General features: G+C 42.1%; 2 protein-coding genes across 3 annotated transcripts in view; both read right to left on the reverse strand.

The window, feature by feature from the left end:
* The window catches only part of LOC124621833 (nucleosome assembly protein 1;2-like), a 344,932-nt gene that overhangs the window by 298,448 nt on the left and 27,385 nt on the right, over window positions 1-19,099 (reverse strand). The window lies entirely within an intron of this gene.
* Window positions 11,373-14,360, reverse strand: LOC124621834 (trigger factor-like). Of its 2 annotated transcripts, none has more exons than XR_006980574.1 (2): window positions 14,125-14,360; window positions 11,373-11,612 (listed from the first exon to the last, which is right to left on the reverse strand). XR_006980574.1 is itself a non-coding variant. In XM_047147275.1 (2 exons), exons 1-2 carry the CDS (start codon window positions 14,312-14,314, stop codon window positions 11,485-11,487), a joined length of 315 nt encoding a protein of 104 aa, XP_047003231.1. In that variant the 5' UTR covers window positions 14,315-14,360; the 3' UTR covers window positions 11,373-11,484. The 2 variants fall into 2 exon arrangements, 1 of the variants encoding a protein (XP_047003231.1); XM_047147275.1 differs by having other exon boundaries at window positions 11,373-11,609.

A 19,099-nucleotide genomic window follows, 5' to 3' on the forward strand; every position in this document is an offset into this window, starting at 1 on the left:
AACTGCACAATCTCAATTCTTAGTGCTCTCTTTGTTCACTGAAACTATCATAAAGCTGATACAGCAAATAATGTACCTGTCATCAAGAACTTAAAGCACTGGGAGAAAAATGAAACTGGAAAATAATTAGAACACCCATTTATGAGTCCGCTTCCTGTTGCACTAAAAAGTGCACATTGCAAAGAGAGCTGTCATTGCTGACTGTGATGGTTGTAGAAATCTATTTTGCTTTTAAGTGATATGGTACCTATACCAAATGGAATCATAATGTTTTGAACGTGGCTCTGCTCAGCTACCTTAATTAATTACAATGTTACAAACTTCAAGCCAACCAGTTGCAAACGGAATTTAAAATTCTTTAACTAGTTTTCAACGCTGACTAAGGGCGCCTTCTTCAGAGGAAACTGTTACCTTACCTAATAATATCACAGGAAGGTACATTAATAGCAGGTAGGCAATTAGAACAAACACTTAATTTTTACAAATTAAATTGCATAAAAATACTCACACGTGGATTAAAAGGAAATTTGAGCAACATCACTCTAGTCAAGACGCTAAAACCATAACTAAAACAATTTTCCACCTGAATTCATAACAGGTATAGTCAAAATTTTAAAACAATGTGTAAATATGCCACTAAGGGCACTACAGTGGTATCGGCCACGAGTGAGTAACAGCAACTGCGAGAGTAGGCCGTGCCAAATGACGACGTGAATATGATACAGATCGCTCCATCTAGTAGCAGAACTTACAAAAGTAGTGACTGACAGGTTAATAAGATGTGTTTAATACAATCAATGGAGAGGGAAACAGTATTTAAGGGCTACAGTGAAACTGAAAACCAACTTTAGCTATCAAACACCTTTTAGTAGCGGCTTTAAGCCATTGAAGAAATTTTTTACTACGTGACTGCAACTGTTCATTTAAAATGAGGCCATCAGTCAGAGAAAGGTGTTTGAAGATCTGTAACTCTTCCAAAATGTTTAGTCTAAAACCTTTTATATCACAGTGCAAAATTCCGATGTCATGAATTTCCATAGGTTTGTGGCCTGTGATCAACAAGTGGTCGGCAAAGGTTGAGTTATGAATCTTAGGAATATTTTTCCCCAAAAGATGTTCTTTGTATCTGGTAGAGAAAGCACGACCTGTTTGGTAACACTGCCAGAGCTAAGCTTGATTAGTCAGGTGTGTCATGTGGCGGAGCGACAACCCCTTAATGTCATTGGTCAGGCTTGATTCAGACTGAGCATCCAGAGTTCCTAGTGGACACTTGTGTGCTTGGTTGTTAAAAATTTGGCTCTGAAGTTCATTCTGGGTTGTGATTTTTTGCAAGTGACCCAGCGCTTGGTTGATAATGTGAGTCGTCGTCGTTTCTTAAATTAAGGCCAGAAGAGAGCTTTAAGTTTGGTATCCATGGCATTGGCACGAAGATATGTAGAGCGAGTGCAGGGCAGAAAAGGGTCGATTTTACCCAATTATCCAAAGGCCAACCTGCACAATTAAAGAGAGTGTTGGGCGAATTTCGAAAAGTGTTAAAAAAATGGCTCTGAGCACTATGGGACTTAACTTCTGAGGTCATCAATCCCCTAGAACTTAGAACTACTTAAACCTAACTAAGGACATCACACACATCCATGCCCGAGGCAGGATTCGAACCTCGGTTGCGCGGTTCCAGACTGTAGCAACTAGAACCGCTCGGCCACTCCGGCCGGTTCCAAAAGCGTTGACTAATAGATTCCGAGCAACTAATAAAGTTGAATACAGGAAGTTGCTCACGGATAAGCACCCGGTGCATCACATTCCCTACTGGTTGTCAACTCCTGAAACGCAACATTTGCATAAAACCATCGAACAATTACTTGCTGATTGTGTCATTTGTCCTTCGTCTCACCTTATGCTGAGCCCATATTTCTGGTTTAGAAGCCTCATGGACGGAGTTTTGACGCGTATCTGATTACCAGACGACAAATCAGAAAGTTGTGTTCGAGTCTATCCCATCTCCAGAATTACGCAACTGCTTTACACGGGTTCCGGTTCAGGATTTAAGCTAGATGCTTTTAGAAGGAGAGTCTAAACCTGTAACGGCGTTCTTTACCGCCTACAAACTTTCTGAATTTGACAGGGTCCTCTTTGGACTGGCCACAGGACCGGCTGGCTTATCGCGTCTCTTGGATTCGGCACTGCCATCTTAAATACATGTGTGAAGTCAGAGCTGGTCAGGCACGTCCTGTTACTAGCTTTGCGTGCTATCTTTGCAGGAAGTGTGGCCATTTTGTCAGAAAATGTACGATACCTAAGGATAGGTGCGTGATAGGTGCATGAACAGCTGACATCTGAAGCAAGGGGCCGGGCCGTTCTGCATTACACAGAATGCTCCAACTTGCGAACCACCAAGTCTGTTTACAGCGCCAGTTCCGCGGAGCATCTAGACCACATCCGCCAGGTGTGCAGACACTTGGAGGAAGCGAGTCTGACTGTTAAATCCACCAAAGTACACTATGCGATCAAAAGCATCCGGACACCTGGCTGAAAATGACTTACAAGTTCGTGGCGCCCTCCATCGGTAATACTGGAATTCAATACAGTGTTGGCAAACCCTTAGCCTTGATGACAGCTTTCACTCTCGCAGGCATTCGTTCAGTCAGGTGCTGGAAGGTTTCTTGGGGAATGACAGCCCACTCTTGACGGAGTGCTGCACTGAGAGGTATCGCCGCCGGTCGGTTAGGCCTGGCACGAAGTCGGCCTTCCAAAATATCCCAAAGGTGTTCTATAGGATTCAGGTCAGGACTCTGAGCAGTCCGATTCGTGCAGGAATGTTATTGTCGTGTAACCACTCCGCCATAGGCCGTGCATTATGAACAGGTGCTCGATCGTGTCAGGCACGCCAGGCAATCGCCATCCCCGAATTGCGCTTCAACAGTGGGAAGCAAGAAGGTACTTAAAACGTTAATGTAGGCCTGTACTGTGATAGTGCCACGCAAAACAATAAGGGGTGCAAGCCCCCGCCATGAAAAACACGACCACACCATAAAGCAACCGACTCCGAATTTTACTGTTGGCACTACACACGCTGGCAAATGACGTTCACCGGGAATTCGCCATGTCCACACCCTGCCATCAGATATTCATCACATTGCGTTCCGTGATTCGTCACTCCACGCAAAGTTTCTCCACTGTTTAAGCGTCCATTGTTTAGGCTTCTTACACCAACCGAGGCGTCGTTTGGCGTTTACCGGCGTGATGTGTGGCTTATGAGCTGTCATAGTACTTGCATTGGATCCTGACGCAGTTTGGAATTCCTGTGTGATGGCCTGGATAGATGTCTGCCTATTACACATTACGACCCTCTTCAACTGTCGACGGTTTCTGAAAGTTAACAGACGCGGTCGGCCTGTACGCTTTTGTGCCGTACGTGTCACTTCACGTTTCCACTTCACTATCACATCGGAAACAGTGGACCTAGGGATGTTTAGGAGCGTGGAAATATCGAGTACAGACATATGACACAAGTGACACCCATTCACCTGACCACGTTCGAAGTCCGTGAGTTCCGCGGAGCTCCTCATTCTTGCTTTCTCACGATGTGTAACGACTACTGAGGTCGCTGAAATGGAGTACCTGGCAGTAGGTGGCAGCACAATGCACGTAATACGAAAAACGTATTTTTCGGGGTTGTCCGGATACTTTTGATCACAAAGTGTAACTTTCACCTGGGACGAAATATCAAGAAGGGGACCCGCCGACAACGGCTGGATCCGTACCAATCATTCCAGTCCCAAAAGACAAGAAGGGTATATTCTGTTTTATAGGAATGGTGAATTTCTTTCGGAAGTTCATGCTGAATTTCGCGCAGATAGCGGCTCCAATCAACCCATTACATGATCAATAAGTTGCCTTTGGAGCATTAAAACTGAGCACGAGCATAGCACTAGTATAAGGGGTTCCTGATTTTAACTACCCGCTTATAGTTCAAACAGACACTTTCAATGTCAGGGTGGCAGCTGTTCTATTACTAGAGCATGGTGGAGAAGGAAGGCCTGTTGTGCTCACCTCACGGACGTTGTGGCCAGCTGAAACAAGATACTTAGAGTACAAATTAGAAGCATTGGCCGTTATGTTACGCTAGAGAAATGTAAGTTTTATTAGGAACATCGTCGGTGTCGACTGGAAATTGAAAACCGGGCTCTGAGTTGGATGTTGCTTCAGACTCGCTAGACAGGGCAAATAACACCGTGGGCAGTAATGACCTCTAAGTTCTAGTTCAATGTTTGCCATTTTAAAGGGGCGGAACCAAACTGCCGATGCGTTGAGCCAAGTGGGTGAGGTGGGTGAGGTGTCCCAGGTTAACACCCAGCTTGTATGCAACACAGGAGTCCTGAGAGAGATACTCTCTCTGTTTTACAATCTTAAAACGGAACAGCAACAAGACCCTGAAACGGATTCTGTTCATGGTAAGTCGATAGCTAGAGTTTCTGTTCCCAGAACACTCCCTGAAAAAGGATTTCTTGTGTTTCTGTGCAGGAGGTGAGCAATCTATGTGTACTCTGGAGATCAGTCTTTGTGTGGAAGTCACCTGGGGTTACACAAAGCGCGGCTTGGAGAAGTTGATTTGAACAGGTCTGGGCTGAGACATTTAGAAACCGGTCGTTGAGTGTGAACAATGCAGCGTGGATAAACCTCATAAAGGTTCTAGAAGTGGTTTTCTGCAGTCAAGCCACTAGTTCCAACCAATCGATAAATTATGTATTGATTACCTGGAGCCCTTGCCCCGTACCGAAAGTGGAAACCATTTTGTCTTGGTCATAGTCGACATCTTCACTAGGTTTGTCTCGTTGGTCCATAGTAGTGGCACCACTGCTTCACGTCTAAAGAGTTCAAATGGTTCTGTTTTGACCACGGAATACTACTTATAATTAAGACATATTAGTATCTATGGCCATATTTTACTGAAAAGATAAACCATAACTTGGAGTCAGACTTCACTGTTTGCCACTCAAACTCCCAGACATGATGGAACACGTTGCTAAACTGGCTCTCTGTTGCCTTCGATACCATCCATCATGAAGCCCCTAAGATCACTCCTGCCAAATTAATGTTCTCGTTAAGTTTTCCATTGACCAATTCATGGTCACTCAGTGATTTGCTACTGGAATAGGTGGATCTCGAGGAGAGCAAATAAAATGGGAGGCAACCATAAATAACATGAAACTAGTACATTGTCTAGAGAAATCCTGGTATGACAAAGGAAGGAAAGTCACTTCAGTTATGGTAGTGATGAAGTTTTTCTGAAACATTTTTGGGGACAAAGCCAAGGTAGTCAAGGTATCAGCAGAAAATCGTTGCCCAAGTTTGTCGGGCCTTGTATAGTAGCTGAGAGGCTTACGCTGCTGAACCGTTCCGCCTGAGCGATGCTTGAGATGGGGGATGGATGGACATCAACCCCATTTATTTAGAAAAGGAGATTTTAGTTTCCCGCCCCCTGTTCGGTCTTTAGATGGGAGGCTGAGCCAAAGCACCTTTTCTTTATCTTTGGCGCTGGCTGTGTGTTGGTTCTTCCATTTGGTTTGCCTTTGCTGCAGTGTCACTTGCTGTGCAAGGCCTTAATGGATCGGGCTAGGATCGTCATGAGATTGGTTGGTTTTCAGAGAGGTTTGACAGAGAGTTATTGGGACGACCGGGAGTGAGCAGCACACCAGTGTTCCAAAAATGGTGAGCCTACTATGGTCAGCTTGGGCAGCTAGCACTGAAGCAATGTGGTGTTGCTCTTGGCTTGGCACAATGCAGAGTGGCGGCACAGTTGAGTGGCAAGAGACACAGTTGTTGTAGTGGAACTGGGATTGGCAGGGCCTGCAGTGAAAGTCGATGCTGTCTATGGGCCTTTTTATGCCTGGGTGCGGCCATGTTCTGCCCTGTAGCATTATGCAGTATCTTCAACTTCCTAACTGCTGTTGCTGACTCCACTCTTTCGTGTGGATGAGCTGTTTGCTGCTAGATGTACTGCCCTGCCCTCTGAGTTATCAAGTTGTTGTTTGACCGTTTCCTGTAGGAAACTGTACTGTTGTGTGATTGCACTGTCTTACTGTTCTGATTCAGCAATCTCCGCGTTCTGACCCTTCTATGTTCTACATATACTTAAACTGGTTGGGTTTGCCTATTGATGAGGCCAAGTGTTAACAGTTGTGCCCCCAAGTGGTTTGGCACTCTTTCTGCAAGGCATGTAATACTTAAAGTGTTCTGATGTGAAGACAGTAGAAGTTCTGTGTACTAGTAATTCTGCAATACTTCTTAAACTGCATGTAATATATATTATAATGACTGTAAGACTTCTAAACCGTCTGCTTCACCTTACAGCAGATTTTAATACTTAGGATAGTCAGTTCCATAATCTCTTGGTGCATCTGTGAATTGTTCTTGTGTGTTTAATTATTAAACTGCTGCCTGCTCTGATTGTGGTTACATAAGGAAGGTGGGATAGTTGTTCCATTAATTTTCACTTTCTTTTGTGGCAGTTTAAGGATGGAATAATATTCATCATGTGAACCATAACAGCTGTAAGTGTTAAGATTTATTAAGAAAATTATTTTGCTTCAGTGGTTGGTTGATTGGAAGCTTTAATGTGTTATATTGATGGTTCATAATGGTTAGTGGCCGTGCGGGATAGCAGTGTGGTCTTAGGCGCCTTGCCACGGTTCGCGTGGCTATCCCTGTCGGAGGTTGGATTCCTCCCACGGTCATGGATGTGTGTCATGTCCTTAGAGTAAGTTATTTTAAGTAGTGTGTAAGTGTAGGGACCGATGACCTTAGCAGTTTGGTCTCATAGGAACCTACCACAAATTTTCTAAGGTTGGTGGCTTCACAAGTACCATCACACTCTCCTGCGAACCTTGCAGAAGTAGCACTCCTGAAAGAAAGAATATTGCGGAGACATGGCTTAGCCACATCCTGGGGGATGTTTCCAGAATGAGGTACTGGCAGAAGAAAAAGCTGTGAGGACGGGGCGTGAGTCATGCTTGGGTAGCTCAGTTGGTAGAGCACTTGCCCGCGAAAGGCAAAGGTCGCGAGTTCGAGTCTCGGTCCGGTACACAGTTTTAATCTGCCAGGAAGTTTCATACAAGCGCACACTGCGCTGCAGAGCGAAAATCTCATTCTGGAAACATCCCCCAGGTTGTGGCTAAGCCATGTCTCCGCAATATCCTTTCTTTCAGGAGTGATAGTTCTGCAAGGTTCGCAGTAGAGCTTCTGTAAAGTTTGGAAAGTAGGAGACGAGGTAGTGACAGAAGTAAAAGCTGTGAGGGGGCATGAGTCGTCCTTGGGTAGCTCAGTTGGTAGAGCACTTGCCCGCGAAAGGCAAAGGTCCCGAGTTCGAGTCTCGGTCTGGCACACAGTTTTACTCTGCCAGGAAGTTTCAAGTCAGTGACAGCTTACACTGTACGTGCTTGAATACCAGCTAAGCTGGTCATAGGTTGTATTCCAAAAAAGAACAGCACAGAAGCAGAAGTGATGACACTTTCTGCAGGACCTGACCATCATTTAGCAGGACAATGTTCATGCATGTACAGTGCAAGTTGTTACTGATTTGTTTGACTGATGGAGCTGCTAAGGGCTATACCACCTACTGCACTCCCCTGACTTAAGCCCTTGCGAGTTCAACTCGATCTCTGTACTGAAGGAAACACTTCATGGCATTCGCTTCAGAACTGCTACAAATTCGTCAGGCAACAGACCGCGCCGCTAAAACTGTCTAGAAAACTGGTACTTCTAAGAGTATCCTACGACTTCTACATCGCTGGCAACGGGCTATACACAATGCTGGTGACTACTTTGAAGGTCAGGAACACTTTGAAACACATATCTATTTTGAACGAGCTGTAAATAATTAGTTGCCACTATTAAAGTTCCAAACGTCGTAAAACGCCCTCTGCCGAAAATCGCAGAGCAGCCCTCCTGCGCGTACACTGTACGCTGTGTTTACTAACAGTGCAGCCAGATGTCACTCTCTAAGAAGCTATACTAGAACAGTGTTACGACTGGTCTATTGTCGAAAAATCTTAATTTTCTCGCTGTGATTTAACAGCAGCTAATGCAGGGCTCCGGGCTGTGCTCAGTTGAAATCCCGCATCCCTGTTGACAAGATTATCAGCTTATCGGGTATGTATTGCTTCCATCATGACACATTAACAGAAATATGACTCCGAAGATAAAACTTCCTTTTCATAAACCATGCAATGCTCACCCTGCCTGGATCTCCGCCGCTCCTACCTTTTACAAATCCCTTCAAATCCCAGAACGCCATGCTCTCCGCCTCACCTATCGCATCCGTCTCCCCTCCCCCATGCAGATCCTGTACGACCTTATTTCGTTCCCGCACTTCCTCCTTTTCCACGAACGGATATGAATCCTCTACACCTCCCATAAAATTCATCCCCCTCACCCGCTTGTCTCTCCCATCCTCTCCCACCCCCGTCCCCTGTATTCCCACATCCCACCTGCTCCCCATCTCTCCACTCTCCATACCCTCTCCCAAGGTGGCTTCCACCAACTCCCCCTCCCTGATGATGCCCTCATCCCCTCCATCTACCCCTCTTATTAACTTTGGTCCTCCCTCTCCCCTCCCTGTGGTTCCTTAGGGCACCCTGTCTCCCTTCCCTCCCTCCTACCTTCCTCCCTCCCTTCTCCTCCCGGGCTTCCCCTACCCCATAACTTTTTTCCTCCCCCTCCCATCTCTGCTGCCACTAGCACCTGCACTCTCCCCTCTCCCTCCTCCCCCACCTTTTTCCCCTTTTTGGCAGGTCCCCAGACTCGCACATGTCACGTGAACATTCGCGCGCCAGAGATCATAGCCATCGGTTCTGTATGTGTGCCGTCGTGGTTGTGCATCAGTGTTTTCACCGAACCATGCTCCATCGTTCACGTGTGTTCTCTCAGTCATCAGTGTTCGTGTACAGTGCTGACGGTTTTCTATCTTTTACTCCACCTGTGAATTACTGTGTCTACTGTTTTTTGTCCAGTGTTATGTTATATTATTCTATGTCTTCATTGTTTCTCTTTGTACTGCCTGTGGCTGAAGAGCGGCGTAATGTTGCCACTGCCAGCCCACCTTTTGTATAATGTGTAAAATCACAATAAAAAAAATTATGTGATGTCCTGTGTTCAGATAGTGTTCCACAACTGTCGACTTTTCCGGTTGACGTAGGGCTGTATGACGCTGATTTATCGCTGTGTGCGACATGACTGGGCTGTATATGCTGCCCTACATTGACAAGGAATCTTGAAGATACGGAAACACCCACCACTTTGGCCTTTTTGCTGTATTTTATTATTATGTCGTCAAGATGTGAATAGTCCTCAGAAAATATGAGATTAAGTGTGTTTTTCGACCATTTGAAAAATTGAGGAACATGTTGGGTTCGGTTAAGGATGACCTTCGCCTGAGGAAACGCGCTGTGTACTAGATTACTTGTCAATGTGGGCGTCATACACAGGCCAGACACGTCGCACGAGAACGCTGTGATGAACAGAAGAGTCATGCACACCTACGTCAACCGGAAAAGTCGGCAATTGCAGAAGACTATCTAAGTACAGGACATCGCATGATTTATGAAAAGTCGGAAGGTTTATTCGCGGCATCATCTCCCTTGGATAGCGCCAATAAGGAAGCAATACATATCCGTACAGCCGATAATCTCATCAATAGTGATGCGGGATTTCAATTGAGCACAGGCTGGAACTCTGCATTCTATTAAATCACGTCGAGAAAATTAAGATTTTTTTCGACAACAGACCCGTCGTAACACTGGTCTAGTGAAGTGTTTCAGAGAGAGACGTCTGGCCACACTATCAGTAAATGTAGCGTACAGCTCACGTGCAGGAGGGCGCTCTGCGATTCTCAGCAGAGGGAGTTTTAGTATGGGACTATATACCTGCAAAGCATTGCGCATGCGTGATTACCCCACCTGCGGATACCGTCAGTCGTACCTAGCCACCAGCAAGGTTGAGCGACCTAAAGATACGGAGAGTTGCTCCGAGGAAATATTGTGGAATTTGCACAATGTCATACGGTGGCAAATCCGTGAAGACTATTTACAGCATATCCGCCGGGAAAGCCTGAAGAGTCACAATGCATTTGCGTGTTGTAAGAAAACACATTCTTTTGAAACTACAGTTTTTAAGTCATACTGTTTTACGTTGTAAGACATAAAAAGTTTTTATTCTACTGGTTACTTTCGGGTGGAGGTTTACCAAACTAAAAACTCACTTAAAAGATTTTCACTGCAGTACTTTTGATTATTGATTGATTGATTGAATCCTTGATGCTCATTCTGCTTATGCACGATGAAACTATTATAATTAGACTTAAATCCTAATTTTAATTTTGAAATAATACTATAACTGTGACGCCTCTCAGTTTGCATTAGAAGGTCTAATCATTCTCTTGAATTGAGGCGCATGCACACACACACAAACACACACAATATATATATATATATATATATATATATATATATATGTGTGTGTGTGTGTGTGTGTGTGTGTGTGTGTGTGTGTAATTTTGACACCTCTCAGTTTGCATTAAAAGGTCTAATCATTCTCTTGAATTGAGGTGCATGCACACACACACACACACAATATATATATATATTGTGTGTGTGTGTGTGCATGTGATATATATATATATATATATATATATATATATATATATATATATATATATATCTGTGTGTGTGTGTGTGTGTGTGTGTGTGTGTGTGTGTGTGTGTGTGTGTGTGTGTGTGTGTGAGTGTGTGTGTGTGTGTGTATGCCATCTGTTTGGATCTGCATGCCTATGCTTTTACCTGTGCACAGTGCATTTATGTTTTGGTAAACAAAGAATATAGCTATATTGTACACTAAACTAGGTTTGGTCCTTCCACTCCAGCATCCCTGTGCCCTCCTATTACCTATCACACCTATTACTCCATTACCTATCAACAATGATTTTTGATGATAACTATTATAGTCCAAAAATAAAATTTTCCTTTCATCCTTGCATGGTAGTTTTGCAAACTTTATGGTAACTAGAAAACCATTAGATGTGAAATTGTTATAAATTCCACTTTTCATTGCTTGTCCATAACAACAGATTCAGTATCTTTTGCTGCTTGTGCCCCCGTACTGTATACTGTATATAAGCATTTCATAAAACATAAAAACAAAGTGCCATTTACATCAGAGAAGATCTTATGGAAAAAACGGAATAATGACGGTATTACATTGCAGCAATTGAAGCAGTTTTGAAAATTCTGGAGCTTTCACAGTATTTTCATCTTCTCAGTTGTCACCTGTGGGTGTGCTAGAGTTTACATTTATAAGGCATTGAGTAATAAACACATATGTTTGCTGCGAAGTGCAGTAGTGCTTTATTTCTGCCGTGTCAGTGTAGAGTACAGGACAGTGAGCAGCTCCAGACTGCACCTCCATGGTGTGGCGCCCCCCCAGCAGCGGCGGCTACACGCTGTGGGCGGCTCTGCGGGCGGCCCCTGACCTGGCGTGGGGTCTGTTTGCAGCTCTGCTCGCAGCGTGTCGGCTGCCTGCACGAGCGTGTTTCGCGTGGCCGGCCCGGGCGTGAGCACCTGCTCAACAACAAAGAACAGACTTGATGATCAAGTGTCTCATCAGCAAATTCCAGTAGTCATTACAGCAACACCTGCCTACAGCTGGTGGAAACACTAAGCTTGAATTTTATGTGCATTTTTTATACTCGTATTTAAGAAGTGATTGACACATAAATGTTTACTTTTCTTTCATTAGTGAAACTCTGGCAATTATGTTTGTAATCATGTAACTCACACGGTAGCTGAGCTCTATGGAAAACAAAACGGTAGGCATGGAACACAAAACAGTCTACCAATGCAAAGAGGAACATACGTGAATACAGTGTGTAACACACCAACACTATGTCTAACACACAAGAGAGTTTCGCAGTATTAATGTTGTAATTTTGAGAACTGGAGTAAATTTTTATGTAACGCATTTTGACACTATTTTCTCACTATTTTCTTATAAATTAATATGATTATGCAATTTAAATGCAATATCTAGAAAGGAATTATGTGCTAACACGTAGCAAGTACTCTAGTCCAGTCAGGGCCGTTTCCTACAGTGAGCTGTCAAAGAATGTATTTGAGTTAGGGATCATTGCCACTGGGCACAGATGCTCACAGTGCAGTAGAGTCTGACAGATGTGCTCAGGCATAGTGGTTGCCAGCAGCACGTAGCGCTGCACATTGTTAGGTACCAAACTGGAAGAAATATGTGTTATGGCCAGGCATAATTATGGTGTTAACTGGGAACAGTGCAAAAAGCATGAATTGGAATTAATGTGAAAGAAGAGCGCTGTGGGCCATAAACTGTGTATTGCAAAGGGACAAGACAAGCCTGTTGCCATGCATTGTGGGCGTTTATTATTTTATGCAGCACCAGCAACCACTCACTAAATTAAGGCCAGAACAACTTCGATATTTAGAAGAATGTCAAGGCTAGCCAATGTAGTAGTTTCATTTTGTGAATAATTACCAACTTAAAGTTAACACTGTGGTACAAGCGCTAACACCTGAACAGTTATCTACTAGGGTCCTATCTGTCACTATTAATTAAAACTGAGAGCCACTATTGAAGACAAAAAGACAAAAACTGCTGAACTAATTTAATTTTAATAATTTGTTTAAAAAACTGAAAATTATAAAAATTTAAAAATAATTAAATCTGATCGTTAAATATCAGCGAAATCATCACTTAAAAACCACTATTAATATTCAGTGACAACGAAAAAGTAATTCCATTATTGTAAATCAGAAAATTTAAATTCCTTGAGTAATCAACAATTTCTGCTCTCATTTCCAAAATACATAACAGTGTTATGCAAAAGTTAATCAGTGGTTATTTAATGAAAAATATATCTGAAAAGACATACTTTGCTTAACCGAAAATATTTAGGAACGATTACAATTGTAGAAATATTAACAGTAGGCGCTATGGCAGGCTGTGCGAAGCTATTTATTTTGAAAACTGAGTGCCAAACAATTGGGAGTCGAGTGCATTGCTTAATGCAATTTGTCTTACTGATTTCATGATTAGATTTAGTTCATGTTGCTAACTGCAAGTTTGTGTCTGAGCTCAAGTAAGTGTTGGGCCCATTCCCACCTGACTGGCTTGCAGTAACTATTGTGTAAATACTTTTCCAAGTTAATAACAACTATACAACATTTTTCGCTCACACCATGAACTGGCAACCATTTACATTAAGCATTACAATCTAACCTAAAAATTGTGTTACTTCATTACCTGAAATTTCGCTAACCACTTTGCTGTATTTAGTATCTGTCAAAATTCTCTCAACCATTATTGTATTGAAGCAGTAGAGCAATAACATTTCGGTTATAACAGATCCTACATTTTTTTATTTCATTTGTTGTTCGGAATAGATGCTTTTTCCCAGTCAATACGGATATTAGGAACATGTCCCATCAATTATTCCAATTATCCAAAAGGACAGATACGTGATAAGTGTTCAGTGTATGTCTCAGCACTCAACATTGAGAGCATGCTTGTTAGTTTATTATAAATGTCGTACTTGCTTGGCTGAAGACAGCATCATAGTTTCGCATTGCTTATGGTATGTGGATTTTTGTTAGTATCGGTACATGTTCAGCAACAAATTGTCATAGAAATCTGTTGCGCAAATTTAGTACCAACATACATAGACGACTAGTGCTTATGTGTTACTTGCCTCTAAATGATATGCTGTTGAGCTACATGGAAGTGAGGTATCATAGTGATCAGTAGATAGCCCCTCAGTATGACACAAATGTAAGCCTAATGCCCTTTCAACATGGGTCCATACTCAGCAAGCGTAACTATATTAATGGGCCATAATATCCATATTAAAGGGAAATGTGACTGAATGTAGCAGCATATTTAGCCTATTGAGAACCGTGCTAGTCGTATAATTGCAATATCACCACAACCTGACAACGTGAATGCTGCCTGCAGACATTCACAATGTCAGAACGCCTGCCTGGGGAAGCCAATAGTGCCGTCATGATGGTTAGACCTGTGCACCGCCTGCCCACTTGAGCTGCTGCTTACCTTTGACTGCCCTCCTGCTCTCTACAATTAGGCTCTCGTCAGCACCGCTGTCCTCAGCGTCGTCGTCTGCTGAGCTGTCAGTCTCGTCGTCATCTTCGAACACCTCGTCTCCATCGTCTGCAGCAGCCAGTGGCGTGCAGTACGCTACAAGCAACACACCAGAGATCAGCAGGACGAGGGCTGCCTTCATGGCTGTAGTGGCTTCTAAGTTGAGGGCCTTGCTACAAGTGCCACAAGCGAGCACACCGGCCTCCTCTTATACGGCGCGTCGGACACTTATCGCTCATACTGTGGCACGCAAGGACAGCTACTCGGGACATACTTCGAAATATGTGATTAGCCGTATCGTTGTGCTATCTTAACGGCAAAAATATCTTCGTGGACACGGTAGTAAAACTTGAAGCTCAAGGTTCTAAAAGACGCTAGCAAAATTGTAATCTCTACAGATGATAAATGCAGTAGAACCAAGAAAAACATTTGATGTATCTTAATGTTTATAGACATGAATTACAATCCTCTTTCTTTTGTAGGAACAAGGATATAGAAGAGTAATCAATCGTTGTAATAACTAATTTAATAAAGACAAAGAATTGATTCATTCACTATTAACGTATTTCTTGTTGTTTTTACTTTGCATTATCATGTTCTACATTTAACTGAAATTGTCCAATGTTATTCACTGCATTCTCTGATTATTTATGTGACAATTCGTTATCCCATTTTAGGAACACTTAATAGTATTTTTGTTTTGTTCCATTAATTGTGAGCTATAAATTTGTATTATGTAATCTATTGACTCTACGACCTGACAATGGGCTTGTGAACCCCCGGTACTGATGTTTGGTGCCCTATAACTAAATTCCATATTAAGAACTTTCTTTCACTTTTTTTCTCAGTGCTTCATCCACTGTGACAAATACCAACAACAGTGGTAGCTTCTAACAAGGATTCGCCTACGTATTAGCAGGAGCCATTCTTCCAGATTTATTTCATCACTATTCAAGATTTTCGTACATAGAGTGATACTAAGAGAATCATATCATTTCGTCCTCCTGACAGGTATAAAAATAAAACTTTCTCTTCACCTACCACCCAGAACCGACGCCCAACAACAACATCAGTATTGGTTGTGACTTTCATTGACACTAATGCATACATTGTGGTATGAAACAAACAGCCCTTGAGCCTAATCTTGAGAAACTGCTTCTGATGCCTAAAAACGCGCTGTGTAAATTTATGAAAGCAGCTGTCTGCTTGCATATGACTTACACATTGTTACTTCGTTGTATGTGGTTGGCAGGATGACATGATGTTCACTTCCCTGTGAGGTCAGCCTGCTGCATTGGCACTTTGGTCATCTAATTCAGGTGGCATGTTGCAATATTAAATCGATGAAGTGCCTATGCTAAATTTCATTTCTGTTGTTCGTCTCTGTTGGTGTTGTATTGTATATATTACATAGTAGCTAGCCTTGGTTTCAACTCTCGTCTTGTAGCTTCCAGGAAACACTTTAAAAGTTTCTACATCCACCTCTAATTTCATTTAATGGCGTAACACTGCACCTTCCATTACAATAATCCGGAAGGAATATTGCTCCGGATGTTCTTGGAACAATCTCGTCAAACGCTGCGAATTTTGTTGGTCTTCCTCATGCTATGAATCTCAGCCTCAATGCATATGATTTAACCTCTCAAAGTTTAACCTCTCAAAGCTATAACATTATGTTACCAGATTCAATCCTCTGAACGTGTCCCCTTAATATCAATAATACTTTTCATTATTCTCCACATTTTCCTGGTTGGGTTAATAACAGGAACAATAATGGAGAGTTATTGTCTATCATACATTTTATTCTTAACATTTATTGGTGGTATATTAGTTTTATTTACTTATATTATATATATTGTCTCGGGTTCATCTCGTACATGGTTGTACAACATCCATGAATTTATAGTCTCATCTACTAATTTAAAACATAATTTATTATCTTAACTCAGTGAAACTACTCTAATAACATACAATTCTTTGAAATTATTGTAGGACCTTTATCAGATATTTATTGAAATTACAAAGCCCTTGAACGTATTACTAACGAAATAAAAACTATTGAGTGATCTGCCGATTGTCAGACTGTGTTTCACGCCTTGAAACAGACACTGACATCAGATACAATGTTATTATTCACCAACTTCGAATACGATTTGATTTTATCCTGTATCGTGAGCAGTTTTGCATTCAGATTGACAGACAATAAGGAACACCCAATGCGATACGCATCCAGACATTTGATTAAAGCGGAGTGGAATTATTCCACAATGTAGATGGACATGTTAGCACTTATCTATGGTATTTGCAACATACATTGTTTTCTCTATAGACAAATGTTCAAAGTAGTGATGGATCATGCCGCACTAAAAGCGTTCGTTGGGACTGACAGATCAGTTCAGTTGGTGGACACAGTGGGCATTAAAGTAGAGTGAATTCGATTGCAAGATACTGCACAAACCAGCCAACCAAGGAAGAAGCATAGTAACAACAGTAGATTAAGACAGAGTTTTTAGCACTGGGTAATAGCATTCCTGAATGGATAGAGACTGCAGCCAAGCGACTAGCGCGAGGTTTGGTGTTCTCGTAAAGATAAGTTATTTTAGATTATAAAACACATAGATTAGTACTGATTACGTGGTAAATAAGTGTATTAGTGTGCCGTTTAAGTGCACCATTAAAGGTTTCATTTCTCATTACGTAATATAGCAGAAAACGCGAAAAGACTGTACAGTCGTATTTTCTGTTTACGTTCTGCTGCAGCAAATCTATAGAATTTCGTTTAGTTGTTCCTTGCTCTCTCCAGCAATTTAACTTAGCGTACCTCTTCATTATTTAACTAGCATTTCCGGAAAGTAGCGTAAAGTTTAACTTGTTGTTTCAGAAACTTTGCACTTTTGTTTTTGTTTACACACAGTTGCGTATAGGCCAAATTTGTGTAACCATATTTTCGTGTTTATCTGTAATTTAACTGACTTATTCTTAATAAATTATTACGTTTATCATGAGTGAAAAGTGCTTGACTTGCCGTAGAATTGTTAGGTCGGGGCTTTGGTGTGATGGGTGCTGTAGTTTTTTCCATGTGGGTGACTGTAGTGGCGTGGGAATAGGGGAAGTAAATGAGACTCATCAGTGGTTTTGTAGGATTTGTAGTAGAGATAGGAAGATACTGGAACAGGAGGGGAAAATTGCTGCCCTTCAGGCTGAGTTAGACAAGGCCAGGGGAGATCTTGACAGGTTAAGGAGGGAGAAGGGTAAAGAGAGGTGGGAAGTGGCAACAGGCAACAGGAGGAACAGGCCTAGAACTTTGTCTGACAGCTTTATGGTGAATGTGGAAAATAGATTTGACCTGTTGCTTCAGTTAGAAGCTGGTGAGCCTCAAGCAGTTACAGGTGTAGACAGGGCTCAACAAACTTTCAGCAGCAAATTGAAAAGTAAGAATGTAGGGAAATCAGTAAAGAGAAAGAAAGTGTTGTTGTTAGGTAGTTCCCATGGAAGAGGTGTTGGCCAACTCTTGCAGGATGAACTAGGATCAGAATACCAGGTCACCAATTTTTTTAAACCTAGTGCTGGTCTGGAGCAGGTGACAGAGGATTTAGGATCACTTTTCAAAGATTTCACTAAGGAAGACACCGTGGTTATAGTGGGTGGGGCAGGTAACAGTATTGACAGAGATCCTGGGTACAGCATAGAGTGTGACCTGGCGAAGATTGCATCAGCATCGAGGCATACCAGTGTTGAGTTTGTATCTGTTCTTGGGCGCCATGACCGACCTCATTTGAACTCTTCTGTCAAGAGAGTTAATTTGGAGCTGGAACGGCTGCTCATGTCGGGTGCGGGGTCACACATTGGTGTGGTTCATGTTGATTCTGTCAGTAGGTGGGATTATACTAGGCATGGCCTTCACCTCAACAGGAAGGGGAAGGGTAAATTGGCTGGGGAAATAGCAGGAAAGTTAAAGGGGGGAGGCACTGTCATGAGTGGTAAAATACCAGTGGTTATAGGATTCAGAAAAGACCCTTTTTTAGGGTAGGGAGGACAGAAAGAAAACAAATTTTAAGAGAGGTTAGAACTGAGACAAACCTTCAGTTTGAGAAAGAAATCAAAAAACATAATTCCAGCTTATTACATCAACATAAACAGCCATTGGTTAAGAATTTTCAACTGTCAGCAGATATTTTAACTCCATCCAATTTTAAGTCAGTCAATGTGAAATGTCAGCTATCTTTATTGCATCAAAATATTCGAGGACTGAGAAATAAAATTAATGAATTAACTATCTGCATAGATGAATTAGAGTCTTCAAACCCAGCTGACATAATCTGCCTCTCTGAACATCATGTGACCACTGGTATAGAACTTTTAAGTGTTACAGGGTTTAGGTTAGCATCTCACTTTTGTAGATCAGAAATGGAGAAAGGAGGAGTTGCCACATTCATCAGGAACTGTCATAAATTTAAGAACATAGACATTCATAAATTTTGCCTAGAACAGCATATGGAAGCATGTGCAACAGAATTAGATTTTCACAAAAAATCTTTCATAATATTAAGTGTATATCGAGCACCTGCAGGTAACTTTAATCTGTTTGTAAACCACCTTGAAGCTGTACTGGCCCATTTAACAACCAAAAACAAAGAAATAGTGGTTGCTGGTGATTTCAATGTAGATTTCCTTAAAGACTCTCCCAATAAGAACCTATTTGAGTTAGTAACACTATCATTCAACTTAATTCCCACAGTAAAGTTCCCCACTAGGATAACCACTTGCTCACAAACACCCATTGATAATATCTTTATAGAAAAGTCAAATGAACAAAATTATATTACAAAACCAATAGTCAATGGCCTCTCAGACCATGACATGCAGTTCCTTCTGTTAAATGTTAATACTGAACAGGATATAAAATCTGTTAAATCTGAGCTCAAGA

Source organism: Schistocerca americana, chromosome 7, assembly GCF_021461395.2.
Source record: "Schistocerca americana isolate TAMUIC-IGC-003095 chromosome 7, iqSchAmer2.1, whole genome shotgun sequence".
Classification (NCBI taxonomy): domain Eukaryota; kingdom Metazoa; phylum Arthropoda; class Insecta; order Orthoptera; family Acrididae; genus Schistocerca; species Schistocerca americana.